The 26,682-nt window shown below is 36.4% G+C and overlaps 2 protein-coding genes across 3 annotated transcripts in view; one reads left to right on the top strand and one right to left on the bottom strand.

The window, feature by feature from the left end:
- The first annotated feature begins 377 nt into the window (after positions 1 to 377).
- On the top strand, positions 378 to 23,168 carry LOC114931098 (uncharacterized). Its single transcript, XM_029303039.2, has 8 exons — positions 378 to 1,581; positions 15,173 to 15,404; positions 15,615 to 15,814; positions 16,250 to 16,453; positions 18,115 to 18,342; positions 18,591 to 18,916; positions 19,167 to 19,301; positions 19,561 to 23,168. Exons 1-8 carry the CDS (start codon positions 1,527 to 1,529, stop codon positions 21,469 to 21,471), a joined length of 3,291 nt encoding a protein of 1,096 aa, XP_029158872.2. The 5' UTR covers positions 378 to 1,526; the 3' UTR covers positions 21,472 to 23,168.
- Positions 21,016 to 26,682, bottom strand: part of cdi (serine/threonine kinase) — a 33,181-nt gene continuing 27,514 nt past the window's right edge. For both annotated transcript variants that reach the window (XM_029303040.2, XM_029303041.2), the window contains 2 exons: positions 26,083 to 26,622; positions 21,016 to 25,952 (listed from right to left, as the gene is read on the bottom strand). In XM_029303040.2, coding sequence (XP_029158873.1) covers positions 25,434 to 25,952; positions 26,083 to 26,622 — 1,059 coding nt within the window. In that variant the 3' untranslated portion in view covers positions 21,016 to 25,433. The remainder of the gene's footprint in view (positions 25,953 to 26,082; positions 26,623 to 26,682) is intronic.

The following is a 26,682-nucleotide window of genomic DNA, read 5'->3' as shown; positions in this document are numbered from 1 at the left end:
CAAAATATTATACAAACATATAATAATGTGCTACGACAAAAAATTGTCTTTGCGCACGACTCTTAATATTACAAAAGAGCACGTAAGTGCTCGCAGATACATTATTTTATAGATGTGATTCACACGACAATGCATATTTATGATTGTATAGTCATCATTAATTAATTTGCATCTTTGGAAAAAAAATTAATACGAATATTGAGAAGAATATTTTGATGGCTCTTCTGCATCTAATATCTTCTTTAAGCAATGGCATAAATTCTCTGATATACCATTAAATTTTTAAAATATTATTTTTAAAATTTTGACGAAGAAGAAAGAGAGAAAGGGCGTTTTTTTCTGGTCATTTTCGAATACGGTTCTACGGTAACGTTATCGCATTCGCAAGGTGGCGAGGGATCCGCGAAGTGGAGGACTCAACCAATTGACCGACCGATCGTTGCAAGACACGGCGCTTAAACACCGTTCTCTGCACATAGGTACAGGTAAAGAGACGGCGTAACATTACGGTGGGAGTCAGTTCTGTTATAGTAGGCCATGAGGCAGCAGCAACTCTCGTGCTCCTGCAGGCCTTGCTCGCGAACAAACACCGCTCTCTTTCTCCTCGTTTCTGTTCTGGCGCGCGCAAGGCGCGCATCGGGTACCATCGCACCGTGAAAAATCGCATTGCGAGTTTATGCCGTTTCGAAAAATCAATTTCAGGCACGGGCGAATTATCGGATCAACGATCTCATAAAGAAAAAAAATACGTGAGAGAGAGAGAGAGAGAGAAGACCCGCGCCCGGAGATCATCAATGTGCAAAATCGATTAACTTCGAGTCTGCTTTCTTCGCTCGATCTCCTCGAGATTGGCGCGCGTTTCGATTGATTCGACGTATGTCGAAGTGAAACTTGACTGTTCCTTCGAGTGATCATATACCTGTGTCGCAAATATGTTAAGACGTTAGTAATAAGAACGAGTTTGCGCAAGCGACGAATTCGGAGCCCGAGGTTCTTTCGTGGCGGAGAAAGCGGACGGCTGATCGAGTGTACTCGACGAATGTACACCGAGACGTAGCTCTTTTCCTGGTTCTATTTCAATCTTTTTTAAACCACAAAGAAAGAGGAAGACGACAAACAGGATGAGGAAGTTGTTCCCATTTTGCGATTTAATTTTATTACATTAATTGCACGGTTATTATTGAAAACTGTCACACAAACTTTCGAAAGATTCTTATCAATGGAGCAATCTCTTCTCTCAACATCAATGTATTAGAAAAGGCGACAAGAAAATTAGCCTTGTAAGAAGAAGAGAAAATTGCCCGGATTGTGAGGAAAGCAAGGATTTATCGCGATCTTTCTCCCGTGGTACAAAGATAGGAAGAACCTTGCTGTTCCTTCTCGGTCTTTGAATTCAGCAGAAACTGTAGGCAAACTTGATGTCTTCGCATCTTCCTAATGCGATCCACTGTAGCACGATGGATTTCTAACTGTTCACAATAATGGTGGACTTTTAAAGAGTTTCCGGGATTGTCCAGAGACGTGAGATGATTGGCAAACTTCTTCTGACTCTTTGGATATTACAATGGACCAGTTTTATCGGTAAGCCACATTTTAGGCTAGATTTATTGTATATGTATATTTCAATCTTCTATTGTTGCCATTTGTTTATATATTATTTACGTAGACAAATGATAATAAAATATTTAGACTCTGAAATAACATACAAATTTATAAGATTTTCGAAGACCGCAATTATGCAGATTAAAGGCGCGTCTAAAAGACATTTAAAGATTGAATCGTATATACAACACGATATGACTAAATATTCTTTCAGGCACCACCAAATCGCATAAGGCGCATAAAATATCTTTAAGATATCTTTAAGATGTCTTTTTGATATCATATCATAAGATTTCTTAAAGCTGTCTTAAAGATTTCTTAATGATATCTTATGCGTCAATTTTAGACTTGGTACTGTCTGGGCTTCTATAAGTGTGAAAGTATTTATGTGTCGCACAGATTCAATATAAATGAATACATTTATAGAAGATTATTTTGTCATGTCATGTCGTCATGCTATCGTATAATACGAATCAATACTTAAGGCCATCTAATCTGCATAAGCCTCTTTTAAATGCTTTTTTTACGGCACGTATATATCTGTACGGTTTTCAAGTACGCATATATTCACGACCCAAATTTCCTTCTCGAAAACTAGAAATGCAGATATTAGTTCTTAATATGTGTGTCACACAAGTATTACCATATACATCATCAAAAATTCCATTTTGATGGATTAGCGAGACTTATATTGTACAAATAAGTCATTGAGTCAATATCCGGTGGTTAATGTTTACTTTAGAAAAAAATTAGCATGTCTGTTGTATTGCAACAAGAGAAAATCGTCTTTTTTAAATAAATAACATAAATATAAAAATTATCTAGGTCGAAAGAATTTTGTCGATTTTATTATATGGCTCAGAAGAATTGTCTATTGTTAATATTAAACTCTTTGTTTCTCTAAAATAGAAAAATAAAAAAGTATTATTTTAGATTATAGTAATTGTTTAATTTAAAGGTTTCTTAATAGTAAACTTAAATAGTCGAATTACACTTTGATAAATTTCTGCTATGTTTTAGTTGATACATTTGTGATGGTTAATACCATATATCCTGTATTATTATATAAATGGTTAACGAGTCAATTAATATGAATAGTCATTTAATTATGTTTTGAAGTCAGTAACAATAAATTTAAATTTTTAAGTGCGTTTTCTAAAAAAAAAAAAGAAAGCTGATGAGAAAAAATCTTTTTTTAAACACTCGCGAATTCATCGAAGAAACGAAGCGTTTGAATGTATTTACGTAAAAATTTGCATGTCAATGAGTAGTTTAGAATTTATGCAAATGTCGTAGATGTTGAAACTTTAACATTAAAAAGCTTTTGAAGTATTGTACATTTGTGTCTGCTGCTTATCTTGCAAATGATGTCTTCATTGTTTAGTTCTCTCCCAACTTTGAGTAGAATTTTGTTATCTATATAAGAAAATAAACAAAACTTTAAACTTAAAAGCTCCAAGGTACTGATAATAATAAATTTATGTATCTTATACGAGCAGTAGAAATAAAGAAAAAAGAAACAGCTTAAACGCTTTTAAATACCAAATATATTGAGCCGAAAAGGAAGAAAAATTTTCTTTTATCGCGTTTCTTGTAAATTTGTAGTCTTTAGGGTCAACGAAAATAAAATTAGCAAAGAGAGAGAAAGATTTCAAGTATAATGACGTTTAAATTTCACGGACGCGTTGCCGCAAGAAGCATTCAGAAAGGTTACTTTGACAGCAGTGAAAGCGACGCGTTCGCGTACTAATATTATATGCACGCACGTGAGATACGTCAGAGATTAATGCAATGATCTCGGAAGGTCTCGCGCAATAATGTGACGCACGGATACGCGACTGAATGTCCGACTTCGTCGACGGATAGTTTTCTAATTTATTCTAACTTGAAAAATCCACGATTTATTCCATTAATAAAAATCTTATTTTAGATTTTATGGAAATTATTATATTAGTTTTTACATGACAACGAATAAATTTTCATAAATTCACAATCAATAATCGATCAAACGTATTCAGGATATTTCATACAAGTAATATATCTAGCATGCTATTTAATATAATAAAGTATAATAAAGATTGTTAATGAAATTTGATTTTTATTCTAATTTCTCTATATTTAAAATTTTGTTTTTCTAAAAATTAACAAAGTTAAAAGCTTTAATTATTTTGTTTCTATTGGAACTATCTGAAAATAAACATATTCCCAGAATCAATCATTTTTAAATTACTTTTCTATGAAGGAATCTTGTTAATGAAGGAGACGATAAAAATTTAACACATGATATTTCGTGAAAGCGTTTGCTTATTATGGCCGTGCCCGATTACTTTCGTCTGTTATTCGACAGAATAATTTTAATCGCGTGATGCTCGTAATTGCATATAGGCACTCGTTTTACGCTCGTAAAAGCGCGAAAAGTATCGCAAAAAAGTAGGAAGAGTGTTTTTTAAACAACATCAGAACTTTTTAACAACAGAATTTTTAGCAATTCGAGGAAGCCAGTGCCTCGTTATTATATGACATTTCAATTATGCTAAACATACCGAAATTACTACGAAATTATATGTGGACTTAATTGGCAACATTCTCTCCCTCAGCTATTAATTATCTTCTATGTATCATTTTTTTGATTAAATATTCGAGTAATATACATATATCTATAGATTTTGTATTATTTGGCATTATTTTTTATACTCGTGTATATTAATGTAAAAATATTGATGCATCTTTTTTGTCTATCGATTTATTCATCGTAATCGGATTTTGCTGGTGAAAATATTGAAGATATTAAAGAGTTAGAAAAAATATTAAAAATATCGAATCCCTGTATGAATCATCTTTATAATATTTGATCTTGCGAGTCATCGCAGATTTAATTTTTTTTTTTTACAGAGCATGTAGATTGGAATCGCCTTTCTCTAAGCAATTAATTTCCCGTGTAACGCGAGAGAGGCAGATAGAGACAATCTTACACGCTTGAGAGATTTTATCTCTCGAAGCCCCGAAGAGCATCGCTCATTTTCAATTAGGTCGAGCCATTTAGTGCTATCCACCTATCTATCTATCGATAAATAATCGTCACTGGTTAAGATAATATCTTGCAAAAAATATACATTCAATGTTAAATCGGAATTTACATATGGATGAATATCATAAACTCGATGAGATAAATATAATTGTTGCATTGATACACATTGATCAATATTATACATAATTGGTTACGAGCGATACTAATCTTGTAGATGATTCACTAATAAACCATGCTAATCGAGTATGTGATTCGCAATTAATAATATCTTTACACACTATCATCAAGTTTTGAACGAAAACTATTTAATAGAACCGAAAGAGAAAGTTCTCTAAAAGCTGGGCTCTTTCTATCTAGGTCGTAACTGTCATTGTGTGCGATGCATAAGTAAATCGAAGTGGCTTTTGCATGATTATTGAGCAAAGGTTTGGCCATCCACCTCGCTATTCATCAGTAGGATCGACTTTGCATATTTACGAGATTAACACCTCCGCTCTCTTTCTCCAAAGTAAAATATATTGCAAATATACATTCCACGCAATATCAAGATTAATAGTTGCATATCGTGTACGCTCTTTTGCTTTCTTTGTCAGAAACTTGATAATACTTTAATCGATCTTCGATGCCAATTGGGTCATCGTTCCACTTTATTCCACCCACAAGGTTTGATGAAACGGTTAAAACATAAAAAGACGAAATGGCCAGTGAATGAGCGCGATCAGTTTTGCAATAACGGGTTCGTATGCCTGTTCTGGTGTAAATTTTTATCTTCGAGAGGAATCATTGATGGTCATTAACCCTTCGATGCCCCCATGGTTAAGAGTGAAAGGAGTGAAGTGGCCCACACACACACGCACTCATACACAACATAACACACATAACAAAGATTGTTACGCAAACTCATTGGCAAGCGTATGTGATGCACTTTGAAGTGGCACATGAGCATGTGCTAGAAAAATTTTGTGCAACGATAACTTACGCAAACTATTACGTAAACGTGTTTATTCGGAGAAAATTTGAAACTTATTTCGATACTTTATAAATGAATGATCCATTCATCAAACGAAAGATATAACTTTGAGGCTTCATATTCGACATAAGAAATATGTCGGAGAAAGCTTTTCCTCTCTCTTAGAGTTTTAATAAATACTGTACATACAAAATCCCGGATATATACCTATATTTTTCAAAGGCTGATTAAAAAAACATTTTTTTATACGTAATCCTAAAAAGAAAATCCCTCGCGTGTGAGATAATAAAACGGCGTGTCGATCTTCATATCACGCGCAACTATCGGCGATCGTGAAACGGTTCAAGGAAAGCGCATTACGTCTAAAATAAATAGAAACCTCGGGGCGTTTGATTATCGAATCATCTGCATAATAGCAATTTTATTATCGCTCGGAATCAACTAACTTCCTACCACCGTGATCGCATTATGCCGACGTATCGTTAGCTCGTTTCGTAATTGTGCTTGACGAGAGACCCCGGATTCCGGAAGACGCGTAGTGACGTTTCTCGGTCCGCTGGCCGCAACGACACTGAAATCCGCGGGATAACGAACGACGAAAGAAAAAGCAAGGCAATTATTTCCAGTCCGTGATATCCGTCACGTCGTCAAACGGAGACAGACGGTTCGCTTTGACGATGACAATAGCCCCGATCGCGAAACAATCACCCGCAATTTTTTTGTTCCTCTCGGAGGTGACTTGGAGAGAGATTTTGCGACACGACACGAAGACACGATCTCCTGAGACATCTCGGTGAGCTCGATGTCATTTCGAAATATGAAAAAAAAAACAGCTCTCTTTTTCGCAGGATATACCGTAAAATTAGCCGAACGCACTTAGCATGAACGCGAGCAGACGAGAACTCTAATCCGCTAATTCGTACTTTCTATTTGAATGGTCGTATATGTTATAGACGAGATAGCAATCTATCTGTTTTTTTTTAGTCTTTTTGTAAATAAAATACTCGATTTATTGATACTTTCTTTACATACTTTGGTGTGGCGCATGTCGATATATAATCATTAGAATGTCGCATTTGTGTGTCTTGAAGCGGCCTAGAATATAAAGTTTCTATGGGCATATTATACATTTTATTGCATTTCTTCTTCTAATCTTTCATAATATAAACTCACTATAAATTATCTAGCGTGCATATATTTTTCACTTGTCGAAATACTCGCGTGAATTTCCAATTTCTCATTAACGAAGAAAAGACGCGATGTTTATTCGCGATAACGTGATGTTCATTTGTAAAAAAACATGCAATGCCTTGTACGTGTGTGTTTGCATGTATATATATTCGTACATGTACGAAAAGGTCGAGAAATTCTAGAGTTGATGTTGAGTACTTTCTCCGGTATACAGTATTCGTTTCCTTTTTCTAGTCATGAATTCCCTCCAGCCATGGCAAACGAGTTTGAGGTTTCTTTGAAGTCTAAATAATGATGACCTGTAATTATTAAAATATTGAAGATGCAGATTTCTATCTATGTATATATAATAAAATAGTTAAATTTTTTTTAGTCGGTCTTCCTATCGCTTTTCTATTAAAATATACATTTGCATAAATATCTTGCAATTTATTTGATCACTAATTTAATTACTCGATAAGCATATTCAATACTCGTTAATTCAGTCACGCTTCGTTCAACTCTACTTTGTGATAGGCAATTTAACAGGATCTTTGAAGTGAATACAAAAGCGAAATGAAAATATGCTACATTGAAAGTTAAAAAGATAAAGTCATCAAGTAACAGCTCTAAAAAAATAGCAAAATTTTCTCTAATAATAAGTATTATTATAGGTATTGTGTCGCGCATAAAATTTAATTTTATATTTAATTTAAAATTATTAAATAGCAAGTGTTAGGTAATAGAGCTTTAGCTAAAATTTAATAAAACGAGTAATTTGTGGTTTTAATGGTTTCGAGGAAGGTTTTCTTTGAGTGATGTCGGCTTCATTTACTTGTCGGAAGAGAATGCTTGACTTCTCACAGATTATAGTTGAGGATTTGATTGCAATTTCTCATTTCACATTTTCGCGAGAAGGAAGAAATGCGGACAGATAGAAAAAAACGTTTAAAATACACGTGCAAATAATTCTTGCATTATTCATGTAAATTAGACAAAGAATACTGTAATAAGTTGATTGTATCTATTCTCGGTTTCATGTTTCTCCTCTGTTTTTCTCTTCTCAAGATATCCTCTTGTTGTTTCCGAAAGTAGCTTCAAGTTAATGAGCCTTAATATAAGACCGAAAATTTCAGTTTCTCTTGAAATCTTTTCTCATGTAATGCAATAAAAAAGATGCAATTCCCGGTGTGAAATGTTATTACAATACATGGGTTTAATTTTTTTCAAGAATTTTGTAATTGCTGGAAATTATGCATCGATAACTCGGGCTTTATCGGAACACGTAGAAAGCGATCGATCGGGAACATAAACGATACTTCGTACCATTATTTAACTGTTAAATATCCATTTCCGTGATGTCCCAGTTTCGTGCAATTTTCTCTCGATGCTTTCCTCGCATGTCGGTTGCATTTCGATTACGATCGATGGAGACCTTGAGAAAATATTTATTACACATATCCTGAAGCTCATTCGGTCAAACACGAAAGGCAGCTATGTAAAGAATCGGCGACTTTCATTGACGATTATCGCACCAGGGCACGCCCACACTTTCTGCACGATTCTTCTGAAAATATCAAATTGTTGTCTGTCTGCCGTCTGCGGGATGACTCTGCACGATAATTTATCAATGATTATTCAAACGATCCCACAATGAGACGAAGCGTTCTCAGGCGTTTCTCTTTTCCCAGGATTTCATTCTTCTCTATGATATAGTTTGAAGTAATTTTTTTTTTTTAGATCTAGTTCAAGTATTCTAATAAAGATAAAGGATCAAGATTTTCGTAGTCACGTAAAATAATATTTTTAATTAGGAGAGAAAACTGTGTGAGTATCTCTCCGTTTTTCTTTAGATTTCACAAGTGTCGTATATAAGCATGCGGTCTTAATTAAACACGTAGATACGGTGATTTCCAAGTTGGCTTCGACTGGATTTCTTAATCTGCGGTTTATGATGCTTCGCGTTTTATTATAAGAAATTATATAAATGTGTCAAGGTAAAATAATTTTTAATCGACTTGGCCTCTTCTACCATTCAGATGTAAGAAAGTGTAAAGTTCAGAGTTCAAAGTCGTCTACATACAATATGCGTGTGAATGCTTCTATTTGAAAAAAAAAATTCATACCTAACTCAGTAGCAGAGGATGACTTCCTTTACTAGCGTATGAGTTAAAAAGCAGTTTATATTAATAGGTAAACGCGTAATCGGGACATTTGCATGCACATATGCGGTCCTCATTGTGCTCATAAAGCGCATCGCATCAAAACTTGGATAACGGTACTTCAATGTAACCGTGTAACAAAGCATTATGACATATGGTCCACAGTGGTTTGTAACATCATTGTTCTACTTTCTCATAATTTACCTCTGTAAACGCTTCTGATGACTATAAACAAATTTGATGAATCAACAAATTTTTCAACATATTTCATAACTTTCCAGAATACAGAATAAAAAGCCTGAAAAATGTTTTATTAATAATTAAAAATTAGGGTACGCCATCGTCGAGGAGAAATCGGATGCAAATTGCTGAACGAACAAGGTCTCTGTACCAGTATGCAAGAATTTTTGTTCAAAAGGTGCGTTCCGTTTTTCGAAGTCCGACGCTGACGTCGAGTTGAAAAACTCAGAAACTGGTAGGTCTGGTGTACATTTCAACAAGAGATTATCTCGGCGAATATGACGACAATCTCTAGCGCAGGCGGTCAGACCAGGTGCGTGCAGTATCGGCGCAGTGCGAAGGTGTCGGGCTCGTTTACCTCGAGTTCACTCACCTCGAGCCACCTGGAAACTGTGTCACCAGCCGATTTTGAGATCGCCTACCCAGAGTCTCGACCCTCTTCCTCTCCTCCTCCTTCTCGACCTCCTCCCGTTCTCGAGTTCTCACGCCGGCCGAGCGGAGCGAAGAGAGACAGGCTTGACAATCATTACTTCTCTCCGGTGCGGAAAAGGAATTGCGCGGAAACGCGAATAATCCCTCAATGACGGGAATTATATAGGCCTGGTATTCTGGTATATTGAGAACGAGATCGCGCGAAGCGGGATTACGATCACGGCCTGGATCGTGCATAGAGAATGCGAAACCGCCGGCATGTAATTATTCATGTCGGGAATCGCTGAGCATTTGAATCACGTCATTCTCATTAATTATTCCACCGATTACGATTTTCATCGGAATATTCCCTGGTCTTAACATAATTACATATTTGCCTGTATAATATGTTACGTTCACAGCGATCTATTCACTTTTGAATCGATCTTCCCTCCGTATTATAATCATTTATTCTATTCAATTCTGTTCTATTCCATTATATGTATATTGTACGGAATATGATATTATATTCCCTCGTTCCATATAATTAGCGACTGCTAAGTATTTGGGAACAAAAATAACTATAGGCGACGAAATCATAATTATCACAGATAACAACAAATTGTTCAAATGTCAAAAGTGGCTGAATAATATATATATATATATATTACTAAATGTTGCATCAATAAAATTGCAAACCTGTTGATTTCAAAACGACTCTTCGTAGAATCAAGCCATCACAACACTGAAAAAGAATTATTAAATTAATAAATATTTACTTCAATACTGCCTAATAAATTATTTGAAATAAATAAATATTTATTTGTTTTAAAAAGAATTTTCTTATATTAAATAAATATTTTTTTCACATCAAATCAATATTATTAGTTTCAAATAAATGATTTATTTAGCAGTATTGAAACAAATACTTATTCAAATTTAATAATTTTTTTCAGTGAACGAAATACAATTGACGAAATGCCGACTAACATCGAAAGACGAACTGTATAACACATTTCGCTTTCCAATAGTATGTCGAAATGATCAATGAATCGTGAGTTGCCCTCTTAATGACGCTCTCGCATAACATTATACTACTTTTTAGACGCAACTGGTTTGTGCCAAGGAATTGTATTGCGGCTCGGCTAATTATAATGAATCCGGACCCGCGTCTAAATGTGACAAGTGTGTGTATTTTTCGTGCATGCTTGCTGATAAAAAGTACCGAAGACACTCTTCAGATCCCGTTCTAAGGAGGCCTCGCTGACGTACCGTTAACTCTTCTCTTTGGCGATGTGTTCATCGTCATTTAACCAGCCTCTCCCCTAATTAGGAACGTTCGCACGATCATCACGAATTAGCCGGTATCGATTTGCTATGAAGAAACGGTCTCACTCGCCAGATGTTTGACGAGTCAAACTTCCGTTACAATAAAATTCCAACCCAGATGTAAGGTCGCGTTATATTTTTGTAGACTAACTGTAGTTGCCGTAGGCAGTAACCTGTAAAACATAAAAAAAAGAGAAACATTTACACATCTGCCCGATCCCTCTTGTAATTAGTCTTGTCTCGGGTCAGTTCCATTAAAGGGAAAGGCGGTGAATCTGGGACATCTTGATACCCGACACCTTTCTATGAAATTGTATCGCTGATAACATTTTCGCGCAACGCTCGAGTGCCGAAACTTAGATTTGTGTTTTCGTTTTATGTTTATTTAATAAGTAAAATAAGATTATATAATCAATAACTTTGCGCAGTAAGAATATATATCCTATTTTTATATATATCTATTTTGTATCTATCGTATCTTTACTCATGATTAGTTCAATAAATAGACGAGGAAAAAAATCCACTATAAATAACGAAGAAGTGAAAAATGCGTACTTATCGAACGGTTCTTCGAAGGAATAACCTCTGTACCGTAAGGCAATTTACTGTATATCGTGCGCCGGATATCGGATAAAAACTTAACGATTATTGTTTATTAAATCTCGCCGATCTCTCCAAAATGAACTTTGTTGTGATCGAAAGTTGAATATTATTTTTCGAACAATCTTTGAATTGATCTTTCCCGGAAGATTTTCTTTACATATAATCAAGTGATTAATCGACAGAGTTTTTGTTTTTCTTTCTACACAAAACATAACAGTTAATTAAGGCATATTGCATCATCGATTACGAAAGTGAGCGATATAAGATACAATCGCACAATAGTGCAACTTATGTAATATAAAATATGATATACATTTATTTTTTCTCAATGATAAAATATTAGTCGAAAGTGCAAATATACTATTTGAGAAATTATCTCGATAAAGAATAACATGAAGCTTGAGATAAATCAATCAATCATTTTGATATTAATACACGAGGCAAATTGTTAAGTATATCGGTATAAATAAAGGCGAAACGAATCGCTCTCCTCATAAACACGTCATGTTATGTTGTAAACATCATTTCTTCTCCCTGTCTGCGGTATTGGGGTGATTTCCCTTTTTCACCGCTTATTTTGCGGAGCGAGCAAAAAGTCGAGCGACTCGCTTAAGTCATTATCGCGCGATGGTCGATACTCTTCCAACCGGGAAATCTCCCGAAGGCCTTTCCAATTTTCCTTTTGCCAATTTCTCTCGTGCAATCTGATAGACTAGTCTGACGGCATCGGAGATGACGGTGATTCTTTTGCTTCCTTTTGGTTCCTTTGTAAAACGAGCGCCTCGACTCGAACTAGTCTTGGCTTTATTTTTATGCGTCTTAATTAGACTGTGCGTCAATCAGTCTGCCAACTCATTCCCATGACTTCATTAAGCGGCTCCCGCCGCGATGTTAATCTAATGCGATGCACTCGATGTCGGCATTCACGACTTCCGATTCGCTACTTTTTTCTTCCACTCCGAAGACAATATCGGTCAGATCTGGGTCATAAGTTCAGGATATACCGACGACGTCTTGGCCCGCAAAGAGACGGATATTAACCATGTCAAGTGTTCGAGACGATAGAGAACAACGGTAGAAAATGATCGAGTCTGCATACCCGGAAGGTATACGACTTTGTAATTGAGACACGGCAATTAAAAATTTACTAAAGTCATGCCTTCTTTGAACCTAAGCGAATCTGAAAAATACGACTTAGTTTGCCGCAAAGGCCCGTTATCTTTAATCACCATAGTAGAAAAGTATGCAGCCTCGACATTCTTCGTTGAAGAAAAATCGACCCCAAGTTGGTCACAAAGTCTGTCATTAAAAAATAATGTGACAGAAGTGGGACACCCTATGTACGTGACGTGACATAAAATTTGCGCGTAGTCATTACAAATGTATCGTCCAAGACCTGTGCTTCTAAGAGTTAAGTGTCACCACTTTCCAGCTGATTCTCAGCTGTCTGTGACAATCCACTTCCCATTTATTTTATGTCAACGTAGAATCGGGTGAAAAATCATAAATCGCTTATGACGCTTATCAAATAATCATTAGGATAATCAAAGGATATGAACGTAGCAGTTTTGTCTTTCAGGAATCTATAAATAAGGAACAATTTCGAAAGATACAAGCAGTAATTTCCATTGCTGCGGCTGTCGCTAAATATAAAATTATCGAACGGTTGCGTATATTTACGTAACATTATATGCGCAGTAGAATTTCCGAAGTCATTCCGAGTGATTATAGTTGTCTTTATCGAGGATAAACGAATAATTGGCAAAGTTAAGTGAGATAGGCATTGCAAGTTTTGTACAAATTTTACACACCAAAATACATATTTGTAACAGTATTGCTTCACCCACTTCGGAGCAGGAAATATATATTATTTACTCCGAAATAATTATAAAACGTTGTAATGTTTTAGCGCTGATACATAACTAAAGATATGCAAATCTATGCATATATTTTGAAAAATATAGCATTTCAACGCTTCCTAAAATATTTTGATTTAGTATCGCTTTTTAATAATGTTAATTTTTTAAATTTGATATTTGAAATGAATTGATGAAAGATATTAAATTGCATGGAAGAACTAATACTGGGATGCATGTTTTTCGATACTTTTATTTGTTTAATTCTATTTTTCTAATCAAATTCTTAGCGTTTTCTAGAATTAATATCAAAGCGAAGCAAATCTTTTTTCTCTTAATTTCTATATAGTGTTGTCATACAATGTTATAACATCAAGGTATTATTACCTAACAGCAAGTGACGGATAGTATCTTAGAGAAAATTATATTCTTATTACGCATTAATGCACTCAGCGAATTTACAATCGTGCTGACAGCTCCAACTTTCTCACGAGGGCTTAATGACAGGCGTCCACTTGTTGTCATATGTTGTACTATCATTTCGCGATTAAGCGTCTTCCGCGTTTACGTTGCCAGTGGCATCAAGTGGTTTCTTGTAAAACATAGGTAACATGTAAATCACTGCACTTAAATACACTCGCACGATGATTTTAATGACACACTGCGCGCGCTACGCTTTCCGTCAGTCACAATTTTTCATCGATTGTCTTTTTATGGAAATTATGTTATACGTAAGCGCGTAAATAAATTCTTTTTAATCTGATAAACTTTTATTTATGGTGATTATCAAATAGATGTTTAAAATGATCTTATTGTTAAAATAATACTGTGCATTCACAATTATGTAATCCTATGTGTATCTCTCTCTCTCTCTCTCTCTCTCTCTCTCTAATAGAATTAAAAAATACTACAATAATATTATAAAATTAAAAATCCTTTGCTGCTTACTTTCTCAAAGCAGAATCAACGTATTATTATTATAAATAGTGATTTTAATATATAAGTATATTTAGTATTATTTAAATACATAAATATTTAAGTAGTATAAGTAAAGCACTAAAAATAATGAACTATTATTAATGAATTAATGATTTCACAAAAATGGTTCATTTTTGCGAAATCTTATTGCAACTATTAACAAAATATAAGACGAAAGAGCAAAGTGCTTACTGATTTTTGGTAAAATCTTGTTACTACTTTAATTAAATATTTTTACTGATTTAGTTTAAGAGAGTATCCTTTGATTAAAATTATTTTCTCAAAGATAGTGATTGAAAGTCAATATTTATCAGTTGCATTTGATCTGATACAGTCGTTACAGATTGCAACTAAATTCCGAGAGTGTCTATTATACTAGTAGCAAATAATCGATATAGTCTAGAAAACGGGAATACCCATTTAAATATAAAATATCGCTATGGTGCGTTCCAGGAAATTATTATTCAGGTGTTAGGCTAATAACAATAACGGCCACAAGCCGTGAACCGAGGAAGCCGTTACTATTTTCATCGACCGAAACGCTCTTTAACCAGCACGTGTTTAAATAAGTCATACACATTTGAGAATTAAAAAACGGTATTCAGAACATGGCTCATTACACTCCTCCTCTTAAAAATTTAACTCTTGCCAGACTATTAACTTTTAATAACAAACAAATGATAGATTCTTTAATGGCTTTCTTTGTTCGACTTTTGCAAAGTGTTAGGAAAATTTTGTACAATAAAATGTAATGCAAAATAAAAGATCCCATCTACTGCGTACCTTCATCATCTCATAATATAATGTAACAATATTTCTGTAGATCCCGTAGCGGGACAATTCTCATCTTTAGACGCGGACGAAATGAACGACGCGGAAATTTTTCGCGCAGTCGTCGAATCGATGAGGCAATGGACTCTTCACAAGACGCTCTATCACAGGAAGAAAAGAGAAGTGTCCAAGGTATGTTACGAGGACGTCGGTTGCTTCGAGGATACCGGGCCTTTCAGTTATTTGGAAATGTTACCGTCACCACCGAAGGACGTCGGAACCAGGTAAAAAAATAATATCTATCTAGTAAATCCATGAGAATAAAAGTATATGCGTATGCGTGCGTGCGTGTATTAATGCGTTACATGAGAGAATTATATTTCTATATTATCTAGTATTATTATTTGATATTACAATATTTGGTACCCATTCCCACAAATTTATATATCAAATATGAATTTATTGTATAATTTTGTAAAATTTAAAAAAAATAGATTCCTTATATACGGAACTAGAAGGGCAAGATCGATCCCTATGGAGGTATCTGCCGATGAAATAAATGACAATACACATCGTGCCATAGATCCCGTTCTACCCACGAAAGTCATCGTTCATGGCTTTGGAAGTCATTGCCATCACTTGTGGGTGTATGATATGAGATCAGCATTAATGAGCATCCAGGACTGCAATATAGGTATTTACGTGACAAAACTTATAATTAAGTAACGTATCGAACAGCTGAGTTTAATTCTGACATTTCAAATTCTACTAAAATTCTACTAAAATTTGCAAAGAAAATTTAATATTATATCTATTCATCATATAGAATCCTAGTAAACTTAATCACATTCCCGCTGTATTAAATCTTTTCTAACACAACGATTTATTATCTACTAAATTTGTGCCTGTTAATTTTCGATTACAGTCTAATCGTATCAAACGTTGGCATTAAATAATTTGCATAATTATGTTGTTCGTATGCAATATGATGCGATCATAATTCAATACAGCAACTGATATTTGCTTTTCGTTTTCCTAATCATGAATATAATAGCCGAATATAACTGCGATCTCATTTCAAATAATTGTATACACATATGTATACGTAATATAATGCACACTATTCTAGTTTGTGTGGATTGGGGCCCCGGTAGCGCTGTGCCCAATTATGTAAGGGCAGCCGCCAATACACGACTGGTGGGTCGACAATTGGCAAAATTAATTCGTAACTTGAACGTGCCGTTGGAAAAAGTGCACATCATAGGCTTCAGCTTAGGTGCGCACGTCGCAGGATTCGCTGGTGCTGAGCTAGGAAATGTATCTAGAATAACCGGTATGTCAAATATTTATGCACAAATATTTTTCATTCATGTATTTCTCAAATAAAATTAAATTATAAGAGAACTGTAGAGATACTGCAGACTTTAGCTAAATACTAATAAATTAAGAGCTTAATTGCTTACGTAAATACACTGACATTTAGAAAATTGTGAATTGCAATACGTACGAATCAATTTATCAGGTGTTACGTACTTTTTTTGTTATTTAAAAATTTAATAAATATAAATAAGTATTTTGATCTATCTTCAAGAAAATATCAGACAATAACAACTGTTAAAATTCGCGCGTATTTTAATTTCATGTAAACTTTTCAGTCAATAGATAAAATTTAATTTTTGATACAGCTAAGCTTCTTTTTCTTATATGTCTCTTTTAAAAATTCAATTCCTTGTTTTATAAAATTTAATAAAATAATTTTATATTAATAAAATAATTTTATTTGATAAAGAAATGAAGTAATTCTAATATAAAATATTCTTTGATCACTCTCAATTCATTCTGTGATAAAATTTATTGTGTCGCGTGCAATCTATTCTCTATGGTGCATTCACAACAGTTATTCCCTGTTACGGTATTATCAATCAGGTTCGTCATACTTGTCTGTGCTTGCGTTGATTTGAAGCGTCGACTAGGATTTTCGCGCGAATTTCTCGCGCGCGAGATATTTCGTCAATCGAACCGCATTAACTCGCGTGTAAAATCGATTATTCGAGAGTAACTGTAACAAGGTCCCGCTGAGCAACTATTTCGAGGCGTTTAAATGCTCGTTGCATTCCGCCTCTTACCTCGACACGCGTCGATGCCTTTTGATCGAATACCACAACTGGCTTCCACAACGAATTGATTGTGCGTTTTTACTATACAGACACACGCAATCGGATTTCGACAAAATGAAACGGATGTTTTTTATTCAAAAGAGATTATTAGACCGAAGAATATCCTTCCGCTGCTATATTCTTTGCCTTTTCAATGACATCTCACAATATAAAATTGAAACAGTTATTTTTGCCATTTTTTTCTACCTATTTTTATGACAAATTACACTTTGTTATCAATATATTTTTTTATACAATCTCTCTCGTTTAACGCAATATTTGTTCAGATTTTTCTAGAAATATATATTTTTTAAACTTGTGGATCATCAGAGCAAACGAAATTTTTCCATCGACACGTCTTTTGTATTTTTAATTATTGTTTATTTCGCGTAAAATTGAGAAACGATTATTTTTGCGTTTTTTTATCACAATTTCCTACATTCACCGATGCGAGAGTGAGTTTAACAAACGGTAGTTGGTCACATTAAGTAAAAGTATATTCTAGTAATCATGTAGACTTTTAAGAGCAACCGGTTAATATTTTTACAGTATGCTTATTTATCACTTTACTTCTAGCAGTATATATAAAGTGGATAATTAAATAGAAATAAAATTCTTTCTTCTTCTTAAATTTGACATCAACTTTTTCTTCGTAAATCGCTTATCACATTTTTCAAAAGGGTATTATTTCTCTCCAAATTGCATCTATTTTTAAAAATGTCTACGTAATCAGTATCTTAAATTTAATTTAGAGAAGTATCTTAATTATATAATTTGTAGATGAAGTTTTATGCGGGGCACGTTGCAATGACTATTACCTGTTTTCGCATGCAAATAGGATTAGATCCTGCAGGGCCACTTTTCGAGTCGCAAGATACGAGGGCTCGTCTGGATGCAACGGATGCAAATTTCGTAGATGTTATTCACAGCAACGGCGAGCAGCTCATTTTGGGCGGACTCGGTTCTTGGCAGCCCATGGGTGATGTGGATTATTATCCAAATGGCGGAAAAGTGCAAAGTGGATGCTCAAACATCTTCCTTGGCGCTGTTTCTGACATCATCTGGTGTAAGAATTTCTTGCGGCATTTTATCATAGAATTTCTTTAAGTTTAATTTAGAGAAGATCTCGTAGATTTTTTTCTTTTCGATATACACTCTCGTGATATCGCATTTTTATCGTGTTCTCTAAATCGGATCTTCTGTTGGATTTTATGATGCATTTTATGACGCTATTTCTCAGATATACCGCAATGAAAAACAAATTAAAAGTTGATGAAACGAATTAGTTTGGCATTAATAATGTGATCGTTTTAGCGAGCGCGGTCGAAGGAAAATCGCTGTGCAATCATCGACGAGCGTACAAATTTTTCACCGATTCCGTCAGCCCGAAATGCCGATTCCCGGCTTTTCCCTGCGACGAGGGCTACGAGGGTTTGCTGAAGGGCGAATGTTTCCCTTGCAGCAAGAATAGCATGGATCGGTCATGCGGTAACATGGGTTATTACAGTAATGAATCGTCTGCCAGGGGTAAGCTCTATCTGATGACTCGAGAAGACGAGCCTTTTTGCGCTCATCAGTATCAGATCAAGGTATACAACAGTCGCAACGAGAGATCCGTCAAGACTTATGGCAAGATTCAGGTGAGCACCAGAGACGAGTATTTTCCGCGAGCTGTGTAGCTAGTAAATTCGATTCTTCTCTTGTCAATTTTTAATATTGTATATTCGCAATGTATCGCAATTTTGAATTAAAAATTATTGATTATTTTATCTTTGTTGCTAATGATTTTTACGAATCTGTTTTACATTAGACGTCATTTATTAGACAAGTAGCTGAAGAATCGCATGCGTAAATTTTGAAGACAAAATTTCAGTCTTTGTTGTTTTTTAGATCATACTTGTGGGAAAAGATTCTTATAATGACACATTCGCGATGACACGCAAGGACGAAGAACTTTTGGTAGGAGCCATATTACAGAAAATTGTTGTGCCTCATCCTACAGTTACTAATCTTGAAGCAATCGAAGTAAGTTATGATATGCATCTCTGTATGTTTGCCTTGAGCATTAAATTGATACGAATGGATGAATGCAATTAGCGCAATTAGATGCGCAATTATTATTCACGCAGTTTCTTTATTACGCTCTTTGTAAAAAGATATTGCAAATTTTAAAAAATTCTGCTCTCTATTATATTAAAATTAATCGGGAAATTTTAATATTTTTTAAGAATAATGATAATATATAAAATTAATTTATCTAATTATTATATTTTGATTTATCAAGATCAAATACACGGCGTATAGTGGCTGGATATCATCTGGCTTAGTATCCTGGATCATCGACAAGGTGGCTATCATTGACAGTTTCGGCAAGACTCTGTCAGTTTGTCAAAAGGGTTTGATCCTGGAATCTGACCGTCCAGTCTACCTCCCTCTTTACCCTGGCGAGTGCAATATTCCTTTGGACATTGAGAACTCCACCATGGCCTCGGCATCGGCGCACGAACACGTAACGGTCGAGGAGAAGCAGCAACAGCAGCCGGGCAGCATAGGACCCTTTACGAAGGAGCAGAATTATGAGACGAAGGACTCCGGATACTCCGTAGAAGTTCTCTCGACGGACAGAATGGCGCAGAGGAAAAATCTCGGTCCGTTCACGAAGGAGCAAAATTTACGCGTCGTCGAGGTCGAGACGATGGCCTTCGCAGAGAATACGGAGAAGAGGCGCAACATCCCGAATCCTTGGACTGTCCTGGACATATCCAGCGATGGCGACTCGAACTCCCTGGAGAACGCCGATTCGGAGCACGGACGAAGCTTCTCCGGCGCCAACCTGATCTATCACACGGCGATGCAGCCGGTTGCTGAAGCTAACGTCACCACTTCTACCACCACCGCCACCAGCACCTCCACTGTAATGAGCACGGAATTACTGCCAGAGATCAGGGAACCAGTGCTGCGACCGAACAAGAAGGAGACCGGTCGATCGCTGAAGTTGCCCGAGATCACGGAGCCGATCCTGCGTCCACGTGCTACTAGGCACAACATGCGAAACGAGGCGGTGTTCCAACAGTTCGATGATCAGCGCGATGAGATACAGGAAACGTCGTCCACTTCCACCAGGTCGTTCACCGTGCAATTCTTGCCCGAGCGACTTGCGAGTATCCTGGCGCAGGCCGAACGATATGCTCGGCAGACCTTGCTGCCTTTCATCTCGCAGTACACGCCGAGTTTCATGACTGGGATGCGGTCTCACGAAGAGCCCAAGTATTTTCCTCTCCTCGGTGATGCAGCGCAGTCGAGGAACACCGACGCTTCCGGTGAGATCGACAAGACGACCGGTCGACAGCGGAATAATGATCAGTTCTTGCAAAAAGACACGAAGCAATGTAAATCCGACGAGTCGTTCGGCCTTGTTGAAGATGGAAGGCGTTACAAGGACTCTAAATCGAGGACGCAAACGATGGGGAACGGCGAAAACGTAAGTAACGAGTATAATATGTCGAAAGTCGAAGCGCCGCCGGTGATAGTCGAGGCTGTGTATCCGGAGAAAGTAGCGAATGCTAATTTCACCGATCCATCGGAGGCGAGAACGGCCGAGATCCGTCGTGAGGACGGCGATTGGCGGCCGATCGATGAGTCGACGAAGAATACTTCGTCGCGAAGAGACTTGAATATCTCGCGATCGTTGGACTGGTCTGTTGATTCTAGCCGCGACTGGACTTTTTCGGCAGACGCGAATTCCAAAGCGAAAGTCGACGGCGATTGGATACCAATTACATTCAAGAATGACGCTGAAGCGTTGACGGCTGCGCGACTTCATTCAACGACGTTAGATGAAGAAACAGCCAGGAAGGAGCCTGATGTCGATAATTCGCAGAAATCCGCCCAAGATGTAATCTCCGAGATTAAAGAGGAAACCACGACCCCCCCGAATACATACGAGAGAAAATTCATACCTCTGCTTGATCTGGAGGAGACGACAAATTCCCATGATATTTCAGAGTCCACGACTGCTTCGCATATACAAAAAATTCCGAGGGAGACGATGAAGAGTGCCAGGATGATGATGAAATCCACGATGATGTTCCCGTACGCTTACGAGCGAAGAAACGATCCTAGGACGAGATATATACCGTTGATCCCGGAAGAAGATATGGGCAAGCCTTACTCGTTGATGGAAAGAGATCGTTGACATTATGGTCGCTACAGATTCACTGAAAAATAAAACTCAAAAGATTGTTCAATGATGAAATATTCGCAAAACGTATATTTTTCGTTGTAGCTTCTAACATGTACTATTTGATATTATTCCGATAATTAGAAAAAATTTCTCGTTTGTTTTTTATAAATTGAATAATCTTGCATTAATTTGGTTGAATTATTCCGTCGTTGTTTATTATAGAAATAAGAATGTAAGTGTAGAAAAATTCACGAGGTTGTTGTTACTCCATTGAAGAACGAAAGATTATTCTTGGCATTATTTTAATCAAATGAAAATATTTGCATGTATAATATTTCTAGTATTTTTAGAAACCAGATACTATTTTCTTTGTGAATAGAATCTTAAATGCATGCTGTTATTTTCAAATAAAATAAGTAAGATTGTTTTGCTTTAGCGAAGTTATTTTTCAAAATTAGCTACGCAAGAGTGATCTGTCAATGATGATTTTAGACGAAAATGATTAGTCTGATTACAATGGCGTTTATTTCAAAATAGAATTTGTCGCTATACTGTTATTAATAATTTACATTGAGAGGAAGAGAAATATCTAATTTAAAATAAATTTAAAATCTATTCGTACTGTCTCTTATAATTTTTGTCTCAAAATTAAATGCGCGATTTCTTGATAATAATAAGGCATCGGATATAGAAAAATGCAAGATAAGATGAGAGATCTCAAGTACAATTCTTAACAAAGAAAAATATGTTTGTCTTTTATGATACTTTCTGTGTCATCTTGCTGATATCGAATTAATGTCCCTTTTTTACACAATATGATAAATAACATTATGAAAATCATGGAAAAATCGCCAAATTTTTTCTTTGGTTATTAGGATCGCTAAAAGCTTAATGGTTTTAGAAAAGTTTTAAATAACTTTTTCTTTTAGTAAAAATTGGGAACCCTTAACTTTATTACCTTTGTATATATATATAGGATTTTTTACACAGCTATTTATATATACATATATACATATACATATATATGTATATATAATAGCTTCATCTTTTACTATAAATCATTACAACTATTATTATCATCGCGCCATCATCGCCATTGTTTTTTTCTTTTTTTCTCGCGCTTATTTATATTCCAATTTGTAAGTTAGTGACCAGTGATCAGTGATCACGAAAATCGTTCATAGTGCGCTTACTGTTAACTTTTGTGTATATATCTCGTCGACCAACGCGGTTAATCACGAGGGAGTCCGAGATATCCGGGTGTGTATCCCCTCGTAACATAATAAATATATACAGTGAGAAGAGACATTTTAGACTAACAATTGAAAAATATGGAAGAGACGATGTTTTTGCGTAGATTTATATATAGATATAGATATATATATATAATCTTTAATATAATTGTTTTTACTTTAAATAAATAACCCATATTTCTTTTTTAAAATGCGCCTCTCGATCCGTCAACTTCGCTTTCAATTTTTTTTCTCTTTTTCTTTCCCTCGTTCCACATTCACTCACTCATCCGCACTCATAATCCGCAACATCTGTCATTTGTAACGCATTTATTGCGCTTTATCGATCGGGTTAAACCTCAGCGCATACTCCTGATATGTCCGCATGCTTAAGAACTAACTCGTTCGCAGTTATTCCTTCGCTGCGATTGTTCAGGTACCGATTGACGCAGATCGAGGAGAAACGGAAGGCCCCGACTCGATGAGCGAAAATTAAAACGAACGAAAAGAAAAAAAACTCTGTATACGACGCGCATCCTATTGTACACGAGGAAGAAGAGACTGCGAATGTCGTTGACGCGATTTCGAGTTTCTCTATCTTAGATACGACATATTACTTAACGAACGCACAGTCTTATGTAAACCCGTGAGCGAACTTCGACGAGTAAAAAGATATTATATTAATCTATTACTCTACGATCGTAGATTTGGTTCGACTCGCCGTCTGACGAAACAATTCACATTTATACATACATACATACATATATATATATATATATATATATATATGTACGTATGTGTGTGTGTGTATGTGTCAGTCCTAGCTACCTATGTATATCATTTTGGACGTGTACACTTTCTTTCCGCAGCACGGACACACACAGGTGCAATACACCTCAATTCACTTTGTTTCATACTCGCTCTCACTTTCGCGTTTTCTATTGTATAAATATCCTGATATTAAAAAAACCACTACGCACTACTAGGGGAGCCCAGTTTCATCTCGCACTCATTTTACGCTCGCCGTTTCACCTTAAACATTAAGTTTTTAGCGCTACAACGTATAAAAGATAAGGCCGCCACATTAATACACTGACTAGATCAGTTTCATATGTTCTCTTTTTTTTTAAAGTGGACACAAATTCTCTCGGTTCCGCATAACACCTTTAACAAGGATATCCAGGACACGGTATGTAATATCTCTATTAACAAAAAAATATATATGTATATATATTATCGTTATGTGTCTCTCCGGCACTTTATACCGCGCGTCCCGAGCTATTAACGTCACGACACGCAAAATTGCGAAAGTGCGTAAGCACACCGACGACAAATGTTGCGCCGCGTAGATGTTAATCTGTCGAGTCGAAAACGAAACGAGAATCCTGCGAAACGCAACGTAGGCCTCTGTAAATGAATCATCCTCTGACCTCTCATTGCAGCATGTTAGATAATCAGAAGAAAAAAGAAATTTAAAAAAATTCCTCTCGTACGTCATATCATCATAAATTTACTGCATGCCATTATCCTCGTGTTTAACAAAATAAACTGATAATGGTCTTCTTCAGTTCTTAAATAATTGCATACTTTGAATCTATACAAATAATCTATATTTTTAAAACATAGTTTTATAAATTAAGAGTATAAGTTATACTTGATGAATATTAAAATGAATTCTCAACAAATTTTGATATTCTTATTATATATGTAAATGTTTGATAAAATCTATTCATTTCAATATAACTCGTAATAAATTCAGAATAGCTGCAATAAGAGGTCGATATTTTGAAATATCTTTACATTAAAAATTTAGAATTAAAAATTGATAAGGTGCATTATATTAACACATTAGAAAAAAGAAAAAAACAAGCGTAATAAAGTGACAAAATTAATTGCAAATATTAACCACAAAATTAAGAATGGCGAGATAAGATAATTTGCCTACTCGCCTATTTAAATAAAAAGAAATAATTTGCACTCACATCGTCCATCTGAATAGCTCTGTTCTAGTGATCGATAATATCCACGGTTCGTGTGCATAAAGACGGAGATGGTTTCTAGGAACTGCGAGGCACTGCAAAACGTATGTCGATCGCGAGCAATCGATTAACGCTACGCTGGCGCTAATCTCGAACGCATTTTTCAAACGAAATTCGCTATTGCTTCGTCCTCTCTCCCTCTCCCTTTCTTTTCCAAACAATATCTCGTTATAGCCCGAGTGCATGAAACGCGATTCATGTAGCGTATAAAAGATCCTGTATGCCGATGGCTCCGCTAAATTTCAGTCGTACAGTTCAATTATGTATGTATGTATGTAGATTATCAAAAAACATCACAGTCAGGTTATTAGGTTTTTAGAGAAATGTCCTTTAGCACGTCGTGCGCGCGCATCAACTATCTTGCCTACAAATCACGCATGACGCGCTGATGCTATTAACCCTTTCCTTTTTACCTGTTGTAATCTTATATGTGCAATAAGATTGATTACTATTATCTTTAATGTAACTATCATTTGTTCTCCACTCTCTTAATTATACGTGCGTAGCAACGCGTTACCTATCTAATTATCGTGTAACGTCTCAAGTAACGAGGATGAGCCTCGACGACGGGGCCAACTCTCTCCAAGAGTTGTGTCGTTTTTCACGCGCGTGCTCTTTGAGCATCGATGGTTAATGCCATAAGAAACTTATGGCATTATTCGACAAGAAGTGATATTATGTCGTTTGACTGTCAAGCGTAATATCACTTCTTGTCGAATAATGCGAGTTTGCTACGTACGGCACCTTCGCACACGACTAGCCGTTGCGCGGCTGAGATGCTGCTGATAGGGAGTGGCCCTTCCAGACTGGCCCGCAGCAGGGTCAAGCGGCTGGGACCAGCGGTATCACCGTGTTCGCCGAGCCGACCCGCCATCGCCTGCTTTCTCTCAAAGTATTCAACAATTTTCGAAATGGTCTTGCTTGAGGAACCAATGCCGTTTAGTCGTTCTTCCCAGCACGAGTCGCCGCCACCTAAGCTGGCAATGTCCTCGGAGGAGTCTGTATAGATCGAGCTGGTTCGATGATCATCCAGCAGAAATAGGCTGCTTGCCGCTGAACTGCTGAGAGTCGAAGTGTGCCGTCGGTTCGGTGGCTCTGGACTCAGATCCTCGCCGACACAGCTCCAGAAACCTGATTCGCAGCTGCCGCGTCTTCGCGGTTCCCAACCGTCTCGAAAGAGCGGATGGGTGAACAGACTCGCGGCTCCTACCTTGGTAGCAACCTAAGGACAATGTGTATATTAGTATATTACATGTGATATTTTTTATTATGAGACAAACGAGCTTAAAACAGTAAGATAATATACTCGGAAGAGTTAAGTGATCCCTCGCAATTAATTTGTGCCTACTTACTTTCCTCTCCCACTTCTTTCTAGCAGTAGGGCTGCTCGGCTCGGAACTTGGCTTTTTCCTATCTAAGATCTTGGCAATGCTGTCGTTCTGCGCCGGCTTAAACTTACTACATGCGCTGTCAGTGACGCTAGGCCGCACATCTTCTAGCGAGGGTAGCTCCAGGCAACTGGAGAACAGATCACCAAGGATCTTCTTGACGCCTCCCAATGCGTGGAATGGATTCGCCGTCATTGGTCTATAATGTGGATCCCGTCTGCTGGCGAGCTCGGCTACTCGCCTAGCGGAGTGACACCTCGCCTTGTCGGAAGGAGTTGCATTGTCACAACCTTTCGCATCCGCCGATTGACTTCTCAGTTTTGCCGTGCGTCGCTTCGTCGTGCGTCCTTCTCGCGCAATTTCATCCATGCTGGACATCAGCGTCGGATCGACAGTCGATTGTCGTTTACCAATGTTGTTCCTCAGTTCTTCTTCGCAAGTCGCTATTATGGTCTCTAGACTAGTCGTGATCTCCGGAAAGGTTGGTCTAGACTTAGGTTCGTACTGAAAATAAATAAAGAAATTAATTTTACATCTTGCCGTTCGTTACATTATTATATTATC

The sequence above is a fragment of the Nylanderia fulva genome, unplaced genomic scaffold (assembly GCF_048542155.1).
Source record: "Nylanderia fulva isolate GAGA-0341 unplaced genomic scaffold, ASM4854215v1 Scaffold1, whole genome shotgun sequence".
In the NCBI taxonomy this organism is placed as follows: Eukaryota; Metazoa; Arthropoda; class Insecta; order Hymenoptera; family Formicidae; genus Nylanderia; species Nylanderia fulva.
Note: the sequence above shows the minus strand (reverse complement) of the source record. Positions and strands in the feature narration are given on the sequence as shown.